This window comes from Pogona vitticeps, chromosome 5 (assembly GCF_051106095.1).
Source record: "Pogona vitticeps strain Pit_001003342236 chromosome 5, PviZW2.1, whole genome shotgun sequence".
Classification (NCBI taxonomy): domain Eukaryota; kingdom Metazoa; phylum Chordata; class Lepidosauria; order Squamata; family Agamidae; genus Pogona; species Pogona vitticeps.
In genome coordinates this window covers 51,149,020-51,173,458 of record NC_135787.1, presented here as the reverse complement: position 1 = coordinate 51,173,458, position 24,439 = coordinate 51,149,020, and the positions used below count along the sequence as shown (strand labels likewise).

The window sequence follows — 24,439 nt, the reverse complement described above, 5'->3', positions numbered from 1 at the left end:
ACTGGCTTTTCTCCTGGGAGGCACAGTAGGGAATCCCAACCTCTTGCTCCAGAGCCAGACACATAAACCACTGAGCTATCCAGCCAGCATGATTAGATTAAATGGTTTTTAAACAGGGTTATTAGATACATTCATGGTTTGTAAATTTATCTGGGGATTCCCAGTGTGGTGTAATGGATAGAATGACAGACTAGGACTCTGTAGAAAAAGGTTCAAATCCCCACTGGGCCATGGAAACTGACTTGGGGAGTGGAGCTGGTAAAACCACTACTTAAATACAGTATCCCCATTACCTTGAAAGTCCTGTTAGGGTTGCTATTAAGTTGGTTCAGACTTGATGGCCCAGAAAAAAAAAAACAGACTTATCAATAACTAATTCCTATATGAAATCTCCCTAGCTTCATAGCTCTGACTACAACATAATTTTGTCCAAAGAAAGAGAATATAGTGACCGTTATCATATTCTTTTGATCTAGTGTTCAAATTCCTAGAAAAGCATCTATGCCTTTATCCACTCTACCCTCCTCCTATTCTAGGCTGGCTCCTATTTCCTGGATGCATGAGCAGAAGTCCTTCTCCACACCCAGAATAGTTATCTTCTTTACTGACAGCCAATCTACAGCCCCCCCTTCCCCCCCTGCTCTCTACTTGGCACAGGTGACACACCTGGCTTCCCTGCAGCTGCATCAACTCAGCTACTTCCCAGTGTTTCTGGCAAAAAAAGGATGATGGGCGGACCTATGGAGGGGAAGCGGCTCGTTTGAGAGTGACGATTCTCCAATAGTAGCTCGAATAAAGGAAAGGGGGTGGGGTTTTGGGCGGAAATAAAGCCCAAGGTGGCAGTGAGTAGAGGGAGACCGTTTCTTGCAGTTACCTGAGAAAGAGGGGGAAAGGAAAGCGGGCGTCGGTCGTTGTGGGAGACCGGAAGTAGTTGCCGAGGGCGACGATGGCGGGAGTCTTGACGCCGGGAGGGCGGCCGCAGCAGCAGCAGCTGGAGCAGGATAATGTGAGTTGCTAGGGTTTTCGTGCATTCAGGAAGCCTAGGAGCTCGGCTCTGTGGGAGCAGTTTGGAAAAATTTGCAAAACATGACTAGCAAGGCGGCTGGTTTAAGCTGTGATTCCCCCCCCCCAGGGTTCCTTATTGCTTTTATATGCTGTATATATGTACGCCCGATACTGGGAATGATGCTTTATGCGTTTACTAGAGTAGGGTGCTGCAAGACGTTCCTATTATTGCAGTGAATTAAAGCTGAAGGTGCTGCAGCAGGGGATCTTTGAGGTTTTCAGGGAGAACGCGTAGTTGTAGGAGCGAGAGGGGTGTGTGTTCTTGGTCATATGATGTGCGCTGTCTTTTTTTTTTTAAGCTCCTGAGCAGAGTAGTTTCTGTTCTAGAAATGGGAAACGAGAGCCCCAGAGGGGTGCATGTGATTTTTTTTTATTTTTAGCAATGCAAAATAGGTTGTTTAGGAAGGGTTTGGGTTCCCTCACTTCATTGGCCTTTTATTTTAGGGATGGTAAAAGTTTAGCCTGACACATTGAGGAAGCTGCCATGTGAGAATTCAGTGCATGATTTAGCTCTTGCCAGTCCTTTATTTCCTAGGGTGAAGGTTGAGTGTTAAGGTTTCCTTCAGAGTTTGTTCCCACCCTTCCTCCTCAGATGTAAAAGTCTTGCTACTTGTCAGCTATGTGGAAGCTATTTGTTCAAAATGTAAGAGAAAAGCTTCTTCTAATTTGAAAAAGCTGCAGTGGCTAGGGAAATGACCCAACTTATTTGCAGCAGTTTCCTTTTCAAACTAATCAGCAGTGAGTCTGCTAAAAGCAACATGTGGTATTTAGTCCCTGCCAATGTTGGCTGTGTGGATTAAATGCACTTACAGTGCGTAGTCCCAATTGCATGAGGTATTTTGAATTAATACAATGTTGGTAAGTCAAAGTTTCATTTTGATTTACCAAGACTATTCTGGTTGTGGCTAACAAACGGGATTTAGTCCACTCATATGTAATCACCAGGACTGAGGTGGGACCAAGAGCAGCGGTTTTCTACCTTTAAATTGTTCCTTTATTTTGAAGCTCTCAAAGACATCAAAGGGGATCCCTAAACCTTATGCCAGGGGAGACCAGAAAGCTTTTAATTACCCCAAAACACATGCAACATGGCTGTGACTCATAATGTCATCAGTTACTTGGCATCATTTATACCAAGTAGATTCTGCCCCATATGTGTAAAGTATCTACCATTACTATACAGTGGACCCTCGACTTACAGACGGCTCGACTTACAGACTTTTCGAGTTACAGACTTCTCTGGCTGCAAAATTTAGATTCGAGCTGCAGCCAGAGAATCGACTTACAGACCAGAAAAAAATCAAAATGGAATAAAAATAGAATAAAAACCACTGGTTATGGGATTAATCGGTTTTCAGTGCATTGTAGGTCAATGGAGATTCGACTTACAGACTTTTCGACTTGCAGCCACCATTCCAATACGGATTAATTCCTTAAGTAGAGGGTCCACTGTAGTCTTGTATATCATATGATAGACAATAGTAACTTATGGTAGTAGAGATAAAAGTTATAATGGAATTGGATGAGTTTAACTGAGTATAGATAGTCCATTTTATTCTAAAAAGCATAATCCCAGAGCTTAATAGTCTTTGTATTAAATGTTAACTAATTAGGTAATCAGAACACCCTTCAAAGTGTGGTTATTTATGGGATTTTGTGTACAATACAAAGAGCCTGTTCTACAGAAATTTACAGTGTTTTCTGTGCATATCCAGTAGGGTTTAATTCCTAGTATACCTGTGCAGGATTGCATTCTTACCAAGCTTTTTTAACAGTAGAGCTTCCATGCTTTGGGATCAATTTACTTTAATGCGATTGAGTTAATCAAAATGAGATGCCTGTCTTGGTTCTGTCTTGATTCCTGCAGAGGAAGTGAGTTAATCAGTAGCTAAATGTGATGGAAACCAGAAACAATTTACAGTGCTACACAGAGATATATTTGTAAGGTTTGTGAGCAAAACAAGACACAAGCTTCATATGCCCAAGCAAACATTAGATACATAATGCCAACTATTTTTTGAATATCAGGGACCTGTCTGCTGTGCTGACAGCTTTGTCATGTTAGTAGGAGGGAACCACCAACATTACTGTTTTTATATAATATTCGTGCTAACACAGCCTTCCCAACCTGATGCTATCCTGCCAATTAGGGCTATGGCTTAAAATGGTATGGTCAATGATTGATGATAAGTGTTTTGAAAGCATCATTCCTTTTACCCCAGTTAAGTTAGTGGGAAATTTTATGTTGTGTCATGAACTTTGAACAGAAAAAAGGTAATCAGGATGTGAAGTGTTTGCTCATCTATATAGAGGAATATGGAGATTTATTCAGTAGTGTGTGTAATATGCTGATAAGTTGCATCACACTTACAATGACCTTAATAAGGTTTTCAAGGTATGTGAACTTTTTAAGGACTGGTTTTACAAGTGTCCCCTCCCCCCATGAGTTTCCATAACAGAGCAAAGAATTGAATCCAGGTCTCCTGGTCCTAATCTGTCACTCTTATCTGTTACCCACTCCCTACTGTCTTTTGAAGTAGGGCTTACAAAAGGAATTGCTGTATGAACCAGAGGACTAATAAGTTAATAGTTTTGTTCTCTAGGGCAGAGGTCCCCAACCTCCGGTCCGTGGCCCAGTGGTGGTCCATGGCCTGAGCTGAACCGGGCCGTGGAGACAGACTTCCTATCCCTCTGCGCACGCATTCACCCCCACACAGCTGATTTGTGCATGCTGTGCACGCCCATGTGAGCTCCACACCGCTGTTTGCACATTTGCACAAGCGTAATGCACCCCATGTGAATGCCGCACCGCTATTTGTGCATGCGTACGAGTGAGCATGCATAAGCACTGTGCCACCGTTTGTGCGCGTACACGTGCTCATTCACATTCACTCATTTGCAAATGCCCACAAGCTTGGGGGATGCTCCACCTTCCGCAGCTGGTTCATGGGGTGAAAAAGGTTGGAGACCATTTATCCATAGGGAATTGGTTTTATGATCCAAATAGGTTTGGCTCCTGTGCAAAATCAGTGCAGGAAGCAACTGTTGTTTTTGGATGCTATTGTATGGGGACTGCTTCGTGAAACCTTCTGGAGGTCTCTTGACTGTTGGACCAGACCTTGATGGAAGTCATTCATGACCATTGTTGTTGAAGAGTGCATAGCATGGTCTCTGGGTCCCTCACCTGACCAGTTCTGGTGATGCAGGTGAAAAAACATATTCTTGGATTTGATTTGGTTTTTTGACCATGCTGGGTATAATGTTCACGATTATCCAGGGTTTTCAGCATCTGCGAGGGGGGCTTATAACCATTCCCCTGCAGATACAGGGGTCCTACTGTGCTTTCTGATCCAGAATCTTTACTTCTATAGTGTGTTATGCATACTCATACAAATTGCTTCCTTGCCAAAATGCTGATATCAAGTCACAGCCAGCTGAATTCACACACCTACTCACACAAGTAGAATAAATTATAAGGAGCTGAAATTCCCAAAGCTTCCCAATATAATAATATAGGCATATTCAGAGTTAACACCTCTGGAGTCAAATATTAATGATGTTGTAATCCCTGTCACCATGTGATTGTGGAATTCATAGAATCATAAAATAATTGAGTTGGAAGGAGTGTATAAGGCCATGGGGTCCACCCCCCTGCTCAATGATGTAATCCAAATCAAAGCAGATCTCACACACGGTTGTCCAGTTTTCTCTTGAATGCCTCCAATATGGGAGCACTCACCACCTGTCAAGGTAATTGGTTCCATTGCTGTGCTGCTCTAACAGTTAAGAGATTTTTCTTTATATTCAGCCTAAATCCAGCTTCCTGTATTTTGAGCCTATGGTTACATGTTCTGCAGTCTGGGATGACCAAGAATAGATCATACCTCTCCTCTGCATGATTGATTTTCAAGTATTGGAAAAGTTCTACCACATCTCCCCTCTATCCCCTTTTCTCAAGGCTAAACATGTTCAGCTTAAGTTTCTCCTTACAGGGCTTTGTTTCCAGTCCCCTGATCATCCTCAGGGGAGTAGAAACCATCATCCTGGACATGATACAACAGAACTCTTCAAAATGTTGAGAGAAAACGTCTTGCGTTGTGGGAGAAGAGTGAGCAGAGTGAAGTCTGAATTAGCCCCAGAATAGACCTGTAAGGGAAAAAATGGGGTGGGAGAGAAAAGAAACAGAGGAGAAAGGGAAATTATTGGGCATTCTAGAAGAGGAAAAAAAGATTCATGTCAGCTGAGTGGAGAAGAAGACTGGGTCCTGCTTTGCAGATTCTTTACCAGCTGAATTCACTATGCCACAATGATAGTTATGTTACATTTGCTACATTCATAGACACCTGAACCACTAGGTGCTCAGAGGCAGCCACTTGCCTCAGACAGCAGATTTTGCAGTACCAGTGTATTTTTGCAGTCTATCCAAGGCATGGATCCACATCAATTTTAATGTATGGTCATCTCCAAATTATTGCCTATCTTCATTTCCTCAGTTGTGGCACTGGCGTGAGAGTTTGGACTGTAAACTCCATTGAAGTGGCATATTTTCTCCCCACTTGTACTCTGCAGGCAGCTGTCCATGGAGTGCTCATGGTACTGATGATGAAGATGAGGCTTGCCAGGTCTCAGAGAATGCACTGTAGTGCCAGGAAGTGGCTATGCGTCCCTGAATCTCCAGGCCAGGCAGGAGCAGTGGTGGAAGGGAAGAAACAAATCTCGTTTATTGTTATGGGGTGGTCATAGTGTTTGGGTACCCAGCTCCAATCCTCTCCAAATGGCACCAGGCCTCACTGGCTTCCTGTGTCTGTCCAACATGACACATAATATACTTGCTTACGAGCTCAGACAGGGAAATCACAATGCCTAGCTCACTCCCTCAAACATGCGTGGAGAAATGTTATGTTCCCAATTCCTGCGACATCACAAGGCCCCATATCATCAAATCACAAAGATCCACCCCAGGCATTGGGCCTCAGATATAATGAGGGGATAGGGAATATAATCCCATGAGAGCCACTGACAAACAAGACAACACTTCAAAACCATTCTGGAAAAATACTTTTATTGGTTTTTGAAAAGAGATTGAACGGGTATCCCGGTGCTCAGCGAAGACAACCTGGCTCAGCTCCATCGGGACGCCTGCCTTCTGGTCCCTCGCATCACTGGGGAAGACACTTCTGGCCCTGCAAGAGAAAGAGAAAAAACTACTAAGTGGCGAGCTCATCCACATTCACACACGCATGCACACACCATCCAGCCCCCCGACACACACACACATTCACTCCCCCTCCAACACACACCTGGGTTTCCATCCACCGACATCCACACAGCTTCCGCCAGCTGGTTTCAGGACGCTAACGTCCACTGCTTCATCCGCCCACCTCTGCCGGCCTTCGCCTTGTGGCTTCAGCCAGCATGCGTAGGCAGGTTCCACCAGTTTCTATCTGCCAATGTCCACCAACTTCTCTCTGGTCCATCGCGAAAACCTCAAGCAGCTTCAAGCCATGGATCTCCACCAGGCTCGCTTTCTGAGCTTGTCTTGGGCAGAAGGGCTGGGTCCCTGCAGCAGCAGCAGCCTCCTCTCTCTCTGCCAGACTGCCCTCTGGCCACTCGCCGCCCTTCTGGTCTCTTGCCCTGCCCAACAAGCCCCTTTTATCAGCCAGCCGAGGGGTGGGGCCCCTGTGAGGTCACAAAAGACCCAGGAGGATGCAATTGGGTTCCCAAGGCAGCACCACCACCACCACCCTTGGGATTGGCTGAGTCATGAAGATGATGTCAACAATCCCTCTGATCATGTGATTCACCCACAAAAGCTTGCATTTTATATGATTTTATATATTTTTTAATTAGTGGCCTATAAATGTATACCCTGTCGCCAAACCCTCTGTTAAATCTCCCCATGTTGGCCTTCTAGGCTGGTGCTCCAGAAAGTTATCTTCCAGCATTTGCAACAAAAGGAACTTTACTAAGCTCTGAGCTAGGAAAAAAATGAAAGTACTAAATAAATAAGGATGGGCACAGTCACACAATGCAGCCTTTGACGCTTGGGGGGTTGTCTCTTTTTTTGCTTCTTTTTAGACATTTTTTTCTTGACCTTGCAATGAAAAAGATATAATAAGGAGCCTGTTTAAAAAAATTAAGTTTTTGAAACATATACCAGTATTTTAACACCATCCCTGCACTACCAAAGATGCAGCTGTGTTTCAAAGATGCCCCTATCCTTTGGAACTCTGTCCCACTGGAAGCCAGACTTGCTCCATCTTTGCTGTCCTTTCATGTGCCTGAGTTGTTCAACCAGAATGTACCCCAGCACTTCATCAATCAGCTACCCATGGCAAGTTAATCAAATCTTATGCAAGTGCCAATAAGATTTCAATTAAAATGTCTTTAAATAGAAAGTCCTTTCTGTCTCCCTTTCAGCGTTGAACACATTACTGCAAAAGTACTGCAGACAGTTGGGTAGACATCCGTTTCTTTCAGGCTGGGCGTACAGTAGAATCCCAGTATCTGCTGGATGAATATCCATGTTTTCACTTATCTGTGGTCTGAAATTCTGAAAATGATTGAAAGGAAAAACAAACAAACCTAGAAATAAGTATTTTCACAATGTATTTACCTGAACTGGCCACTACAGGGAGCCAGAGACAGTGCTATGTATTGTCGTGGTGGTTCAGTTGATGGCTTAACTGAAGTGTTCAAGGGAATCAGTCAGGGAGTGCATCTGGAAACAATGACTAATCTACAGAATAAAATCAGTAGAAACTGCAGATTTCACAATGGTCCCATTTCTTTCTTTCTTTTTTTTTAAAACCTGTCTAGTTCCAGAAAGTATGACAATGCAGTCAGCATTCCTGCTTTGCAGATTTTTTACCAGCAGAATTCACTGTGCCACAATCATAGTTACGTTACATTTGATATGAACTTTTGGAAAACTGGATGCCCCCAAGCTCACATCTTTGTCACTATACAGTAGGACCCTCTATCCATAGGTCAGAGGTCCCCAACCTCCAGTCCGCGGCCCAGTGCTGGTCCATGGCCTGAGCTGAGCCAGGCCACGGAGAAGACTTCCCCCCTGTGTGCATGCACTAACCCAGCACAGCTGATTTGCGCATGCTGCGCGCACCGTGTGTGAGCACTGCGCTGCCATTTGTGCATGCGCACGAGTGAGCGAGCGTGCATAAGCGCCGTGCCACTGTTTGTATGCATATGCATGCTCATTCACATACACTCGTTCACACATGCCCACAAGCTTGGGGGGTGCCCCACCTTCCACAGCCAGTCCATGGGGTGAAAAAGGTTGGGGACCCCTACTCTAGGGCAAACCCAGCTTCTAAGATCATATTGCTTGCAATTAGAGATAGGAGTATTTGTATATGATTATCCCCCCACAGGTGGAAATAAGAAGGGTCCAGCCCCATGGGGCTGGACTGTCCACTCACCATTCCTCTGCTGATGCCAGCTTGACGGAGCCTATCGCGCCATTGTAGGAAGTAGATTAGCCACTCCTGGCAGGAGGCTGGATGACAAGCTCCTTTGCCAGGCCACAGAATGGTTAATCCATTGCGGACTATGACACGATAGGAAGGCTTTGTTGAGCTGGTGTCAGCGAAGGAATGGTGAGTGGACCCTGGGTTACCCAAGATAGGAACCACTATGTTAGAGGAACATTTAAATTACATTACACCTACCAAATCATCGTGGACACAGGTACAAGCATGTCAGTCGTTTAGCATATAGCTGAAGCAGAATGTGAACATGAGTGCAATATTATACCGTCGTGATTCCCACCTTTGGGGGGATATTGGTATACGAATACCCCATCTCTACATGAAATGGTATCTAAAAGTGAAGGGTAGGAAACTTACTGGATTTCTAAGTACACACAGTAGGAGCTGCAGCTGCTGATGGACAACCTGCTGGTTTCATGTTGGTAATGTCTTGGCATCTTGTCAACCAGCTGTGGCAACTTCTGTGAATTTTCTGCTGTGTGCACTTGAAAGGATTTTGTTTCAAGTGTTTAAACTTCATTGTAAAGTGTGTATAATACGGCAGCCATGTTCACAGTCTGTCTTCAGCTATATGCTAAACGACTGGTGTGCTTGTACCTGTGTCCACGATGATTTGGTAAGTGTGATGTAATTCAAATGTTCCTCTAGCATAGTTGTTCCCACCTTGGGTAACCCAGATGTTCTTGGACTGCAACTTCCAAAAAATCTGGCCACCACATCTGGTGGTGAAGGCATCCAGTGAGGGATGTCCAAGAACACCTGGGTTACCTAAGAATGGGAACCACTGCTCTAACACATTCACTGAAACCCGCCTCAGCTGTGCTTCTGTCAAATTGCTCTAGAAAGGAAAGGGCCATATCTGTTACCTTGACAGGGTGTTGTGAGAATAGGTCTCTCTCTGCCCTGAAAGGATGTGGTCTAAAACATCCTTTTTGCCCAAGGGACACCCTCATAGACTTGCAGTATACAGATCATATACTTTGCCCATCATGTTCTGCTCAACTTTTAACTCTAAACTACCAAGAAATAGTTCTGTTTGGCAGGAAATGTTAGCTGGGCATGTTGCACTAAGATGTTTGAGGCAAGGGAAGTGTTCTAGAGTTGCATATGTTTGATCTATAAGCAAAACTGCTTATACTACTCTGCAGTAGGTCTGGGCAACCGTGTTCCTCCAGATGTTACTAGACTTTAGCTGTTATAATCTCTCACCATTGGTTGCAGGACGTGGTGGCTCTGTGGGCTAAACTGCAGAAGCCTGTGCTGCAGGGTCAGAAGACCAAGCAGTCGTAAGATTGAATCCACATGATGGAGTGAGCGCCCGTCGCTTGTCCCAGCTCCCGCCAACCTAGCGGTTCGAAAGCATGCAAATGCGAGTAGATAAATAGGTACCATCTCGGTGGGAAGGTAAACAGCGTTCCGTGTCTAAATCACACTGGCCATGTGACCATGGAAAGATTGTCTTCGGACAAAACGCTGGCTGTATGGCTTGAAGAGCGGGATGAGCGCCGCCCCCTAGAGTCGGACACGACTGGACAAAAATTGTCAAGGGGAACCTTTACTTTACCTTTACTAGGGCTGATGGTACTTGCAAGCAGAAAAAATCTGGTCTATAAAGTAAAAATGTAATAACTTTCAGTATAGATTTACAAATGTATTATAAAAATTAGTTTATACTGTCATGATGCTTGCACAACTAAGCTGATCTGGGCACTTTTCAGTTGTCTGTAAACTAATTTATAGCAGGGATGGTAAGATTTCAAACTTGGAGGACATAATGTATGTTTTCACTGGAACCTCAAGAGCCACTAGTTGGATCCTGGTACAGAAGACAAGTTTTTAGAATTAAACAAGGCTGTTGCTTAAGGAATAGAGCTCCCAGCCTTTTCACACAAGAATCTACATGCTTTTATTTCAGCAGTGTAAATTGGTGGTAGTTATAGTTGCTGCTGCTAAACATTTGAGTCAGAAATCACTCATTTAGTTTAGATGACGCAGAGATCTCTTGGTAAATATGAATCTATCTTCTTCCTAACATTGCTTCACAAGAAAATAGCTGTCCTATACATATGGGAGTAAATACCTGAATTTAATGGAGTTTCTGTCAAATAAACCTGCATAGGATTGTGCTGAAAATATACAAGTTTCTCCAGGAGGATTCTGATTTAATGAGTTTTTCTCTGCAATGTTAGCCAGTTTAACTGGTTTTGTAGAAGTGCAAAGTTTGTCTTGGCTTTCTGGTTTAAATACCACATTCTTCAATCTGTTGCAGGGATCTTTGGAGATAACACAGAGTATGGATGATGACCCTCTACTTGAAGAAGCCCTCCTTCCATTTCAGGCATTGAATACTACATCACTTCTACAGTTTTACAGAATCCCTACAGTCTGTGTTGCCAATACTTTGTTGTTCTTGCATGTAAGTTGTAAGATATTTAGGTAATGAGGCACAGAAGCCACCAAGCTAGGCACAAAGGGTCACTGTTCCTCATAGCTGAACAAGCAAATAAGTGTGCCCATCTCTTTCCAGCACCACTTGCAGTAGCACCTGAGCAACAGAAAAAGTGTTCTAGGCAGCTGTGCCAGTTCTGCTGCTTTGTGTGAAGATAGTAGGGAAATCTATCTGGATCTCCTTTGAGCCCTTCTCATTTTTGTACCATTGTAGTGCATCACTACTTCTCCCATCCTGCTTAAATCACAGGAGACAGCAAGCATCGCACTTGCAGACTGCAGGTCAGCAGCTGGACTTTAAAAAATTGAAACCATTCATCATTTTACTCTCACCTTGGAATCTGTGCTGGTTCGTTGGAGGGAAGACTTATCAGTTACTCAAGATAAGCACAATGATAGTCTTTTGTGGGATGTAAAGGTAGACCAAAAGGCTACAATGATCCCAAGGACAGAGCTTTGTTTTTCACATGGAAGAAAGAAAATGTTGATCAGTCTGTATACCGAGTTTCTAGATAACTAGTAGTTATCTCATGGGGCAAGATAGAGCTTAGAAGAATTTTTTTTGATGACAAAAGCCAGAATGCCCCCACTCAGTATGCCCACTTAAAGCTGTAGTGCAAAACAATTTTTTCCCAAGTTCAGAGCCTGGTAACGGACCCTAGACAGTGAAAATCAAGCTTGTACAATGCTCTGCACTTGGTGGATCCATACCAGTACTGTATTAGAAAGGTGAAGTAGAGCCACACTGAGTTGAGACAGTTACTTTTGTATGCTCAAAATTCCCCATACTGTACATGCCGAACAATGCTGCTTTGTTTAAGGGGAAAAACTTATCCACTCAAAATCCATCTTCCAGGAAGGGTTAGGTACAAATCCTGTCCCGTGAAAACAGAGCAAAAATGCTGTAATGGTACCAAAAGTGGGTGGGAATACTAATCCTGTGACATGCTCAAACTTGGGGACAAATGTTCACTACTTTCACTGATTGTCTGTGGAGCAAAGGAAAGGCTGAGCCCCCTGAAACTGACAGGTTCAATTAAAATTGTTTTTTTTAAGTAGCAAAACTTGGTTTTAGCGATGCTGTAGTTCCTGCAAACACTGATGTTTTGTTTCTCCTGTTTCTTATTCTCCCTTAGGTTGCTTTTGTTGTTTTAGCTTTTGTGGTAGGTATGTATTGTTATTCTGAATCAACTGCAGAGACGTGTCCTGGATATTACACTTTCCCACTTAAGGTGCAGACGGCTATCATAATTGCCAAGGTAATCCTCTGGATCCTTTATGTGTTCCTTGAAGAATATATTCATTTCTACCATCACAAGGTCAGAAGCAGAGGTTACTTTCATATTTACCGAACCACAAGACATCTTAAAAGACTTCCACTACTAATCCAGTCTACAGGTGAGCCAGAACTTTTTCTTTGTTCATTATTGCCCATGTCATGTCTTCAAAATGTGAATCTTCAAGTATTAACAATTTTCACAGTTGTGATAGAAGAGATCCAGTTTGATAGACGGTGCTCTTGTCTGGTTAAAATAGGTTGAAGCATCCAGAATGAAACTAGGCTTATCAGTTGCTAGGGTACTGCCTTCATTTTTAAAAACAAGCTTACATGGATGTGCTTATTATGATTTTGTTAATATCTTTCACATTGGAAGTTTCTATGTAGTTAGTCTAGCTGCCTATCTCTGTGTCAAGGCAGTAGCTGACCTTTCAGTTTACCTAAATGCATTATAGAGTGGTCACAAGACCAGATAGGTGGGATATAAATAGAATAAATAAATAATAGCTGGCTAGATAGCTCAGTGGTTGTAACCAGAGGTTGGGAGTTTGATTCCTCAGAGGCACCCTGTGTGGCCTTGGGCAAGCTGGTTACCCATGGAAGAAAATAATGATAAACCAATGGTGGTTGTGGGTTTTTCGGGCTCTTCAGCCGTGTTCTGATGGTTGTTCTTCCTAACGTTTCGCCAGTCTCTGTGGCCGGCATCTTCCGAGGACAACTCTCTGTGCTCTCCAGAGCACAAAGTGCTGTCCTCTGAAGATGCCGGCCACAGAGACTGGCGAAACGTTAGGAAGAACAACCTTCAGAACACAGCCGAAGAGCCCGAAAAATCCACAACAACCATTCGATCCCAGCCGTGAAAGTATTCGCGAATACAATGATAAACCACTTCTGCGTATTCTATACCTGGAAAACCCTGAGAAGGGTTACCATAAGTCAGAATTAACTTGATGGCATGATTTGATAGTATATAAAAATGATTTATAGAAAAGGCTTTTTCTTGAGTACCCTATTAGCAGCAGCTGGAGGTTTAGTAGGGCTTTAGCCCCTAACTGAAACAGTTAAGTCTTGAGCTGATGCTGCAGAAAAAAAAATAAGAAGTTCACTGTGTAGACAATAGAGTGGATAAAAATCAATTATTAAATTTTAAAAATCAAATTGATTTTAAAAACCATATTTTAAAATTTAAATTTTCAAAAAAAAACCCTCTGATTTTTAAATTTAAATCATGATCAGTGTGATTTAAATCAAATCCACCCTGGTATGCCATACATTCATTTTGACTAAATGCTGGCAGGACAAGGTGATATTCCTTGATTTTATTTAGTTAAGGGAAAATTAATTGGGAACAGTTTGTACTTTAAGTTGGCCTTTAAATAAGCAGCATTTCTTTGGTTATTACCGTGTTTCCCCGAAAATAAGACAGGGTCTTATATTAATTTTTGCTCCAAAAATGTGTTAGGGCGTATTTTCAGGGGATGTTCTATTTTTTTTCATGTACAACAATCTGCATTTATTCAGATGCAGTCATGTCATCTGGTTGCTGCACAGTGGTGGAGGGCAGGCTTTCACTTAACTAGGGTTTATTTTTGGGGTAGGGCTTATATTACGAGCATCCTTCAAAATCATACTAGGGCTTATTTTCAGGGAAACAAGGTAGTATTCAAAGGGATATCTTCTAAAAATACAGCAAACCCTTCTAGGGTTTTTTAGGTATAAAGTATTCAATAGTAGTTTACTGTTCATTTCTGGGGACACTTTGAGATTTTGCAGCTTGCCAAAAGCTACACAGGCTGGCTGTTCTTCCTGGGAGTACAGTTGGGAATCAAATTCTGGACTTCTGATTCTTCAGCCAGTACCCAGCTCCCTTCAGTATCCAGCCAACTGAAGCATATTTTAAAATATGACTCTCTGCATTTGCTACTTAACTAAAATATGACTGGAGGCTTAGTTTATTAATATTTATTGCTTAAATTTATGTTCCTTTACTTTTGCTATTGAGTTCAAGGTCATGTAGATGGCTCTTGCCCAGTCCCAGTTTATTCTAATGACTACAAGAAAGATTAGGCTGAGATTAGCTGATTGAAAGTCCCCTGGTGATTTTTATGGCTCAGGGGTGACCTCCCAAGTTTCCATCTGACATCCTGATCACTACAGCGCACTGGCTGTTATCTCTATTAAAAATTCCTTGCAAATTTGAGCTGTACACAGTACTGGTCAAGACAGTACTTCTCAGATGGGCCATTAGTGACAACTATGAATGAACTTTTTGATAGGTAACTGGATTGGACATATTAGAGGAACATTTTGTGCAAAGATGAACATGATAAAAGACAAAAATGGGAGGGACCTAACAGAAGCAGAAGACGTCAAGAAGAGGTGGCAAGAATACACAGAGGAATTATATCAGAAAGATTTGGATATCCCGGACAACCCAGACAATGTAGTTGCTGACCTTGAGCCAGACATCCTGGAGAGCGAAGTCAAGTGGGCCTTAGAAAGCCTGGCTAACAACAAGGCCAGTGGAGGTGATGGCATTCCAGTTGAACTATTTAAAATCTTGAAAGATGATGCTGTTAAGGTGCTACATTCAATATGCCAGCAAGTTTGGAAAACTCAACAGTGGCCAGAGGATTGGAAAAGATCAGTCTACATCCCAATCCCAAAGAAAGGCAGTGCCAAAGAATGCTCCAACTACCGTACAATTGCACTCATTTCGCACGCTAGCAAGGTTATGCTCAAAATCCTACAAGGTAGGCTTCAGCAGTATGTGGACCGAGAACTCCCAGAAGTACAAGCTGGATTCCGAAGAGGCAGAGGAACTCGAGACCAAATTGCTAACATGCGCTGGATTATGGAGAAAGCCAGAGAGTTCCAGAAAAATATCTACTTCTGCTTCATCGACTATGCGAAAGCCTTTGACTGTGTGGACCACAGCAAACTATGGCAAGTTCTTAAAGAAATGGGAGTGCCTGACCACTTTATCTGTCTCCTGAGAAATCTATATGTGGGACAGGAAGCAACAGTTAGAACTGGTCATGGAACAAGTGAGTGGTTCAAAATTGGGAAAGGAGTACGGCAAGGCTGTATATTGTCCCCCAGCTTATTTAACTTATATGCAGAATACATCATGCGGAAGGCTGGACTGGAAGAAACCCAAGCCGGAATTAAGATTGCCGGAAGAAATATCAACAACCTCCGATATGCAGATGATACCACTCTGATGGCAGAAAGTGAGGAGGAATTAAAGAACCTTGTAATGAGAGTGAAAGAGGAGAGTGCAAAAAACGGTCTGAAACTCAACATCAAAAAAACTAAGATCATGGCCACTGGTCCCATCACCTCCTGGGAAATAGAAGGGGAAGATATGGAGGCAGTGTCAAATTTTATCTTCCTGGGCTCCATGATCACTGCAGATGGAGACAGCAGCCCTGAAATTAAAAGGCGCCTTCTTCTTGGGAGGAAAGCGATGACAAATCTTGACAGCATCTTGAAAAGCAGAGACATCACCTTGCCAACAAAAGTCCGAATAGTCAAAGCTATGGTTTTTCCTGTCGTGATGTATGGAAGTGAGAGCTGGACCATAAAGAAAGCAGACCGCCGAAGAATTGATGCCTTTGAACTGTGGTGCTGGAGGAGACTCTTGAAAATCCCCTGGACTGTAAGGAGAACAAACCTATCAGTTCTAAAGGAAATCAACCCTGAATGCTCACTTGAAGGACAGATCCTGAAGCTGAGGCTCCAGTACTTTGGCCATCTCATGAGAAGAAAAGAGTCCTTGGAAAAAACCTTGATGTTAGGAAGGTGTGATGGCAAGAGGAGAAGGGGACGACCGAGGATGAGATGGCTGGACAGTGTCTGCGAAGCAACCAACATGAACCTGACACAACTCTGGGAGGCAGTAGAAGACAGGAGGGCCTGGCGTGCTCTGGTCCATGGGGTCACGAAGAGTCGGACACGACTAAACGACTAAACACACACAACTGGATTGCTGAAATAAAATTCTGCAGTCATCCAAATATGCATACTTTTAAAACATCAAAACTAATATTTGTGGTGATATATTTACTTAATTGGTTAACAGTCCCATCAAGAGTTTACTTCCAGTCTCTTTCCCAACTGCCTATTCTCAAGTGGAAGAAATTAATCATCCACCACATATGTGTAAGGAAGAAATAGGTGTAGTTCTTCTGTGTCCCTTCCGGACGATGTGTCAAGAGTCCTCCCTCAACTTTGTTCTTTGAAGTTTCCTTTCTTTGCGAGAGTATAGTACCATAGGAGCCTTGTGGTGCAGTGGTTGAACTGCTGTACTGCAGCCAAAACTGTGCTCACTACCTGGAGTTCAATCCCAGGCAGCAGGCTCAAGGTTGACTCAGCCTTCTATCCTTCCAAGGTCGGTAAAATGAGTACCCAGCTTGCTGGGGAGGCAATGTTTAGCCGGCATAATTAACTTGTAAACCACCCAGAGAGTTCTTGAAGCACTGTGGGGCGGTATATAAGCAGCACGCTTTGCTTTGCTTTAATTTAATTTAACTTGATTCTGGGGAAATGTTAGTGCAGACATGCACATGCAATTCATTTTCATTGAAAAAGAAATTGGATTAAGTTGCCATTTTCTGTTAGTGAATTTCCCATTTACTTGACAATTTCATTGATTTTAACAGTTAGTTCACATTACTGCTCTTATTCTATTGTCTTGTTAACAGTAATTCACTTCATGTTTCTTTTGGAAGAGAAACATGATTTTAGGATCTGTGGTAGCAAATGGGAGTAGTAGGGGGGCAGTTGCCACCCTACCTTGCCACACTTGTTGAAGGTCAAAATGTTTGCATTAAAGTGGTACTCATACATGCATAATAGAGAGTCTCTTTACATGAGAAGTATGGTCTCTTTTGATGGATGTTGGTTAACTACATGGGAATTAATAAAATCCAGGCATGAAGCTGTTCTCTGTAATTCTTTTTTTTTTTTGCTAGCAAAATAGATTATTTGTTTAGGGCGGTATCCTATTACTTACATATACGGGCATAATTGCAACAGCATAAATCTCAGTGCTGAATTTCTACTGTTTAAGGATTCACTGTTTGCATTCCTTGTTGTGTGCCAAGTCATATAAATGGAATATGAAGAGTATACCTGGCATCTCCTTAACTATGGACAATTTATCACATATTTATGCCATTGAACACATGGCAGCACAGATAAGTAATAGGATTCTTGTCTTATTTATGTAATGGAGATCAATAGTCACAACCTTGAACAGGGCAGAACTTACAGCAGGTGCTTCAAATTAAAGGATAGCTGAATGAATAGTGAGACAAATCTTTGATTTAACTGCTGCCACAAATAATGCTAAAACAGAGGTGTACAGTTGTAAAGGACCACCAAGATCATCCAGTTCAACCTCATATTGTAAGGGTGACCGTCTTGTGTCTGCTTAAATCTAAGAATCTACTGCTTTTTGTGGCAGTGTTCCATTATTGAATAGGCTGTAATGTCAAGAAGTTTTCCTAATGTTTAGCAGATATACCCTTTGTTTTTAACTAAGCCTACTAGTCCAAATCACACCATCTCTGGACCAAGAGAAACTAAATTTTGCTCTATCACTTATCCTAGCTCAGTGATCTTATCTCCAAGCATAAAAAATAAGTCAGCTCCATCAGTGTATAACAAAAGGTAACTGGAATATCAGGAAGGAAAGAATTTTTAAAATAATGATTCTCTTATGAATATTATATTTTTAAGAATTAATCATACACAATGTATATTTGTATTGTCTGGCCTGTTGATTGTAATAATGGAATTGGATCAGGAAGGAAATAATATTTCAATGATAATTCTTCTGTTAGAGCAAATTACCTTCAAGCACATGCTGTATTTAAACATGATGTACCATGGTATTGATGTGGTTCCAGGAAGAATAGCAAACTCATACTGAAAATTCCTCAGACTTTAGTTTTGAAGTGCAGCTTGCCCAGTACACCTGATGCTACAGAGTTCTGGATCAATACTGTCCTATATCTGAAGTTTTTTTTCCTTATTGGTCTTTCAAGATGAAGTATATGGTGTGATATGTCAAGAAAAATGGTATTCACTGTGAGCCTGCATTTATTACTGTCATGTAGTTAAGCAGTAATTCATGTTATCAAACTAAAAGGCATTTAAGACATTTACAAACCTGCCTTTTGTCCGTGACTCTCCTCCAGCCAAGTTTTATCCACACTAGAACCCTATGAAGTAGGTCAGGGTAAGGGAACAAGTGGCCTAAAGTTACTCAGTGGATTCCATTGCTAAGTGGAGACTTGAACCTACACCACATATATCCTGGCCGAACACTAAAATAATGATAAAATATTCAGATTGCTCTGCTGTAGCTGCACTAGTAAGATGTGGCCACTAGATAGCGCTCTGTTTATGAAAGATAAAAGAGGATGAAGCAAGCCACAGCACACAGATTTTGTAGAGGTGATGGATTTTCTTGCATAATCAAAAGAATACTGCACAGGGCAGTTGACAAACCATCCAATGCATCTGTGAAGAGGCTAGCCACCATTGTTTTTTAAAGTAATATCAGCCCATTCTTGTTATGGTTAAACACTAACTGGCATACAATAGCCTTACTTAGCGTGATGCTTGTTACTTCTGAGAACTTCTATATGGTACTGTAACTCAAACTATCAAGAACAGCCAAGCTATTCATGGAGTATGAGCAGCAGAGAATACTTCTGTACAATGGCCCCCTTTCCCATCATGTAGATGGATAATAGGTGGTGGTATTGGTGTTACTGTTTTTTTTAAAAAACAAAATTAAATTGTACTGGTTATTTTAAATTCAACGGGGGGGAAAACAAAAATCCATATTATGACCCCCAAGTAACTTACAGGCAATCTTATTACTTGCAGTTCTTGCATGCTCTGGTTCCATGTATAGCTTTTGGGGGCCCTTTTTGAGCCACTTTTAATCATTCTCTAGACATTTCCATTTCTGATGTGCTCCTTTTCTTTTCATAGGTAATGCAGCATTACTCCTGGTTCTGTCGGCACAACATTCCTTTCCTAATCACAATAAAATGTATATTTATCTCATCTTGGGAATCCTGAGCTTGGAACTAATATGTTCAATGATTTGTGTTGTTATCTATACAGGTAAGAATTGTGTCCTTGTCTTGCCTAGACAATATTGCTTATAATGGCAATTCCCCTCGATTCCTTTTTTCCCTTCTCTGAGGTGCACTGTTAGGAAATATAATATGCTATTATGGGTTAAGCAGTTGATAGTTAATGTTGCATGAGACTGTGATACCAATCTTCCTCCCTTATTCTGTGGAATATCAACTGAATAAATGCTAGTGTGTATTTAAACGTTTTGAGAAGAAAACAAGGACACTAATAATTTGTTCAGCATTTATAATGTTGGACAGTTGCAATAATCTTTAGAAATACTCAGGCACAGTTGCTTACATGATGCTAAAATATCTTCTCTGCTGCTCTAGCCCAAGGGCTTGGGGCAGTTTTGAGCACAAAAAAACAGAACTCACAAAATGCAGCTGTTGATATAGAAATCCCACGCTTGGCAGTGAGAGCCATCTTTTGTGGCAGAGCAGCTGTTTCGAGGGGTTTCTTGCCTGGCACTGATATGCAGCTCCGTCTCTGGCTCCATAGTGTAAAGCTCCTCATTTTTGTACACATGGTTGTTGTAGAAAGGGAGCAACTGCTGCTTATAAGAGATGTGCAAAATTTGCTGGACCAAATGAAACTGAAGCCTGATGTGAGAGTTTTAAAGTCTTTCAGTTTTCTTCTTGGGAACAAAGAAGCTAAAGCTGCCAAACAAGACAAGGTTGGCAGTGATACTGAATCTTGATACAGTATGGAAAAAACAGAAGGCATGAACATCGTAGTTTCTGGTTTTTAAATAAGGGCTGTTGTCTTCTAGCAGGCTGAATTTGATTTAAATCTCTTTGATTTAAAGAAAATCATTGATTTTTATCCACATTGGTTTTGTGTAAGCACAACATCTCTGGGTATGAGTAAACAATTTGTAAAACTTTTTCTGCTTATGTTAAGACAAAATAATTGATTTTATGGCTCTGATTTTTGCTGTTCTGAGGGTTCAGCACAGATTTAGATCTACATGCTGAATCTCCTTGCTTCCCAGTAGAATATACCAAACCATCCTGTGCCATGTTAGACTGCCCAGCCTTGTCAGCCTTCAGTCTTGGGGGCTCTCCAACCACTTTCAAAAGCCAGCATGATGTCACAGGGAAGACAGACATGCCTGGCTAGATAGAGGTGGGGAACCTTTTATCCTCTAAATATTTTGGCTTACAGATTTCATCCCCAACATAGATGGCCTATGGTAAGGGATTATGGAAATTTTACTCCCAAACATGGGTGTCGATGGGGAGGGGCCAGTATTTCCTTTCGTTAAGTTACATGCATATGTAAAATTGAATCCTGTTCACCCAGTCTGAGTCTTGTCTTTGATTCAGTACATTAGGAAAACGGGAATATGCAAGACATTTCTGAAGGAACGTAGCCATTTTCCAGTTATCTTTTGTTTATACATATTTTAAAAGTGGAATTGGAAGCTCCCGCTTTCATTTGGGCTTAACCTCAAAATGTCTGTTTTTGACTTGTGTTGGCAGCACCATTAATACTACCCCTGGATCACAGCATACCAAGGGTTTAGAGTTGGTTCTATAGAGTTTTGGCTATATAAGGCTTCATGCAAAGTACTTCGCTTTATTCCAGCATTGGAATGGTTACTTGTCTGTTTTACTTTGTATGGTCACTGTGCCCCTCCCACCTTTCCAAAATTGTTCAAAATTGCATATCTGATTTAGTATATCTGTCCTTTGGGACACTTGGTGGTTTCCAGTGGCTTGGGATGTATGTTGCAGGTCTTGTTTAAGTGACTAAAGAAGCTTTACATTATAGCTTCTTTGACACATCTGCTTTGGCTATGCATCTGATCAGTCATACAACCTGCTTGTACACAGCAGGTGGGCTGGTAGAGGAGTTCTGGGGGAGAGAGAGGAAGAAATGGCCTATTCACAAGGAGTTGCTGACTGAGTAAATGAAAATGAAGCACTGTGTTGACATGGGAACTCTTTTCTTTCAAAGGCAAGAAGCTGTTCCAGGATATTCACTTGTTACCATCTTCTGCTTAAGAAATCAACCGAATTCAAACAACTACATTTAGAATAGGAATTCCTTCCTTTTTGAGGAAGCGAAGTGGGGGTGCAGTGAATGATAGCCTATAAACGTAGCCTTATTTTGCCTTTTTATTATATTTTCAATGCTGTAAGCCACCCAGAGACCTTCTGGTAGTGTGGGCGGCATATAAGTTAAACAAACAAACAACCCTTGAGTCTGTTGTTGCTTACAGTATATATGTTGATGCTTTTATTTTGTTACTCTTCTTTTAATGACTGTTCTTATATTATTTTAACCATTAGTTATTCTGTTTTCTTGGTGAATAGAAGGATTCAAAATTTTGCATCTAAAATAAAATAGTTTTTATTTGAATCTTTGGTTTCTGCAATGTCAAACTACACAAATAATTTTTTTCTTTTCTGCTCCCAGTAAGGGTAAGCAACTTTAACCGGGCAAAACCAAGACCTGATGTAATAGAAGAAGAGAAGAAGTATGTTTATCATGAGCCTATCATCTCAGAAGTAGGATTCAGGTAGTCTCTGCTGTTGGTCATTATTCCTATAATACCAGTTAACATATGCCATTTAGGGAAATGTGATGGTTGAACAACTAGAAACTTGATATCTTTGTAGATATCAGAGTGTTGTGTTACATCACTATTAATCCTAGTGATATGTGTGTAATCTAGTCCTGTTGTGGTTAATAAGTCATTTTGGACTACACTTGTGTGTTTTCGCAAACTGCACCAAAAGAGATGGTAGGAACTATGAGTGGACCTCTGTCCAAGATTTCTGAAGCTACTTTAGCTGCCTCTGGGGTTTCATGGCAAGTATTGTTGCTCTTTGTGATGCAAGAGGTTGACAGAATGGCACCTTTTGTGTCTTCATGCCTTCTGGAAGGGCAAAGGGACATAAGGGATTTTGCAGCAGCACCAAAGCTCAGTGGTACTGGTTTCATGAGGAAAGAATGAAAAATGGCTGGGTCACTTACATACCAGCTACATGTTGCAGGCCAGTATAAAACCTGCTAATCTCAACTAATTAATTGCTGGGCAAAGGTTCCTGTATCCTTCTGATCCTGATGGTTTCATGTGATATTGGCAAATGTAGGGTTGGAGAGCTCAAAGGTGAAGACAGTAGAGCAAGTGCTGACAATCACTTTCAGATGGATAGAAAAGTGAAACGTAAAGCTGCAAGTGACTTCCTATGGGATTTTTGCCTTTCAGGGCTACCTCAAGCTTGGAAGAAATAGTTGAAAAGCAAGGAGATGTGATTGTGTTCCTTCACCACCACAATGCCTTGCTGAGCAAGAGATTGCTGGCATTAACATCTCCACAGAGCAGACGCTGAGGCGACGAGAAAATTGGCTGAACAGTGTAAGAAGCGCTGCACCTACGGACACCTTTCTGAAAGTAGAAGACATACCTTCTCGAACTTTTGGACAGATTTTTTTGGACCTCTCCTGGCTTGGTGCTAAAGCCTTGATTTTTAAAAGACACTTATTTTAATTCCCCCCCCCCTAAAATTCCTTCACAACAAAGTGATACAAGGCAAAGGAAACTTCTCTTCCTGAGTTCAGTTGTTGCTGAACTGCAACTAAATTGCCAAAGATCTTTGTGGTGGTTTGGGATTCAGTCCATTTCCGAGACAGTGTGAAGAAGTCTCTGTGTTTGTACTGTCGTTAATGGAGCCATCACATAAAGCATCCAGAAAGAATTGTACTTCTATTGAGAGGGACAAAATCACTGTGACTCTTGTAGAGAGGTTAGTGGGAAAGTGAGAGGGGTCATTACAGTACTGTCACATTTTAAACTTTATGATTCGGTGAGATTGCGCCAGTGTAGACAACAGGTAGCACGAAAGTCAGTGGGCCCATCCAAAAGGGAGAATGGAAGGAAGGCCCTATACAAGTAATAAACAGAATTGGAAGATTCAGTAGCTAGTCCAGAGCAGTTGTGTAGTTATGTGAAATATTTCAGTCTGATGTTTATGATTGTGCAGTTGATGAGCCATGGAGTAAAGAAACCTCTGGTTATAAACAAGGAAGTATGACTCATTTTCCACCTCCCAGTTTTCAGTACCTTTTTTCAGTTCTTTCTCCAGCTTCAGCAACTGCTTTTGAATCTTTGCTCTTTTATCTTTGAGTAAGTTTCTCCCTCTGGTTAGAAGTCTGCTTGGATCTGTTTCCGCCCCCACCCACCCAAAATCAGTGACCCAATCCTAGACAGTTTTCCATTTGTGGACATTATCATAGAGATTTTTTTTCAGAAACATCTTTCATTTTCACAAGAAGATCCTGGATTGTGCAGAATTTTGGAAATGTATTAAATCAAATTAAACTTTTATAGAAAAACCTCCTTCCATCACTTAAAATTTCCTACATTTGTAAAATGGACATATTTTAGTGTACATTATAATGTTACTCCTTAAAAGCCAGGTGGCTCTCTCAGCCCACACAAAGTGTATATGTTCACGTCTGCTTTGGCTGCATGGTTTCTCAATTCCACTGAAGTCTGCAAGGTGCCAGTTGTTGGGCTTTTGAGTTTCGTATCCAGCTTGAAACAGCTGTCGTTTCTCTGCTGCACCTCTGTACTGCTGATAGGCTGTGTTTCGTTGTCAGTATTACAGCAAGATGGCTAACATGTAAACAAACAGAAGTATCTGAACATATGACCTCATCCATATTTTCAGAAAAGCAAATACATGCCATCCTGCTGTATTTTATATTAACTACTTGTTGATTCGCTGTTCAGTGAAACATCTATATCGCACTCTGAGGGACAACCCAGAAACACTGCTTCTAACACTAATATGTTCTTGGTTTTTAAGCTGTGCATTAAATACAGCTGTTATTTTTATATGGAAACTGAGGAAGAACTATGCATTACTTTCCTTTAAAGCTTACTCAGGTTTTGATATGATTTGTATGTACCTCATCCTATATTTTGTAATAAATGTAACAATAAAAGCAAAAAAAAAAAAAA

General features: G+C 41.6%; 1 protein-coding gene across 1 annotated transcript; it reads left to right on the top strand.

Annotated features, from left to right (window-relative positions):
• The first annotated feature begins 794 nt into the window (after positions 1–794).
• TMEM192 (transmembrane protein 192) lies at positions 795–24,439 on the top strand. Its single transcript, XM_020801956.3, has 6 exons — positions 795–1,006; positions 10,843–10,989; positions 12,158–12,419; positions 19,312–19,446; positions 21,886–21,988; positions 22,682–24,439. Exons 1-6 carry the CDS (start codon positions 947–949, stop codon positions 22,803–22,805), a joined length of 831 nt encoding a protein of 276 aa, XP_020657615.3. The 5' UTR covers positions 795–946; the 3' UTR covers positions 22,806–24,439.

Bases quoted from the DNA above. Each gene is read 5' to 3' on its own strand.
- TMEM192 (XM_020801956.3), top strand. From the start codon at position 947: ATGGCGGGAGTCTTGACGCCGGGAGGGCGGCCGCAGCAGCAGCAGCTG. The intron at 1,007-10,842 runs GTGAGTTGCTAG...AATCTGTTGCAG, and splicing joins AGCAGCTGGAGCAGGATAAT to GGATCTTTGGAGATAACACA. The intron at 12,420-19,311 runs GTGAGCCAGAAC...TTCTTTTCATAG, and splicing joins ACTACTAATCCAGTCTACAG to GTAATGCAGCATTACTCCTG.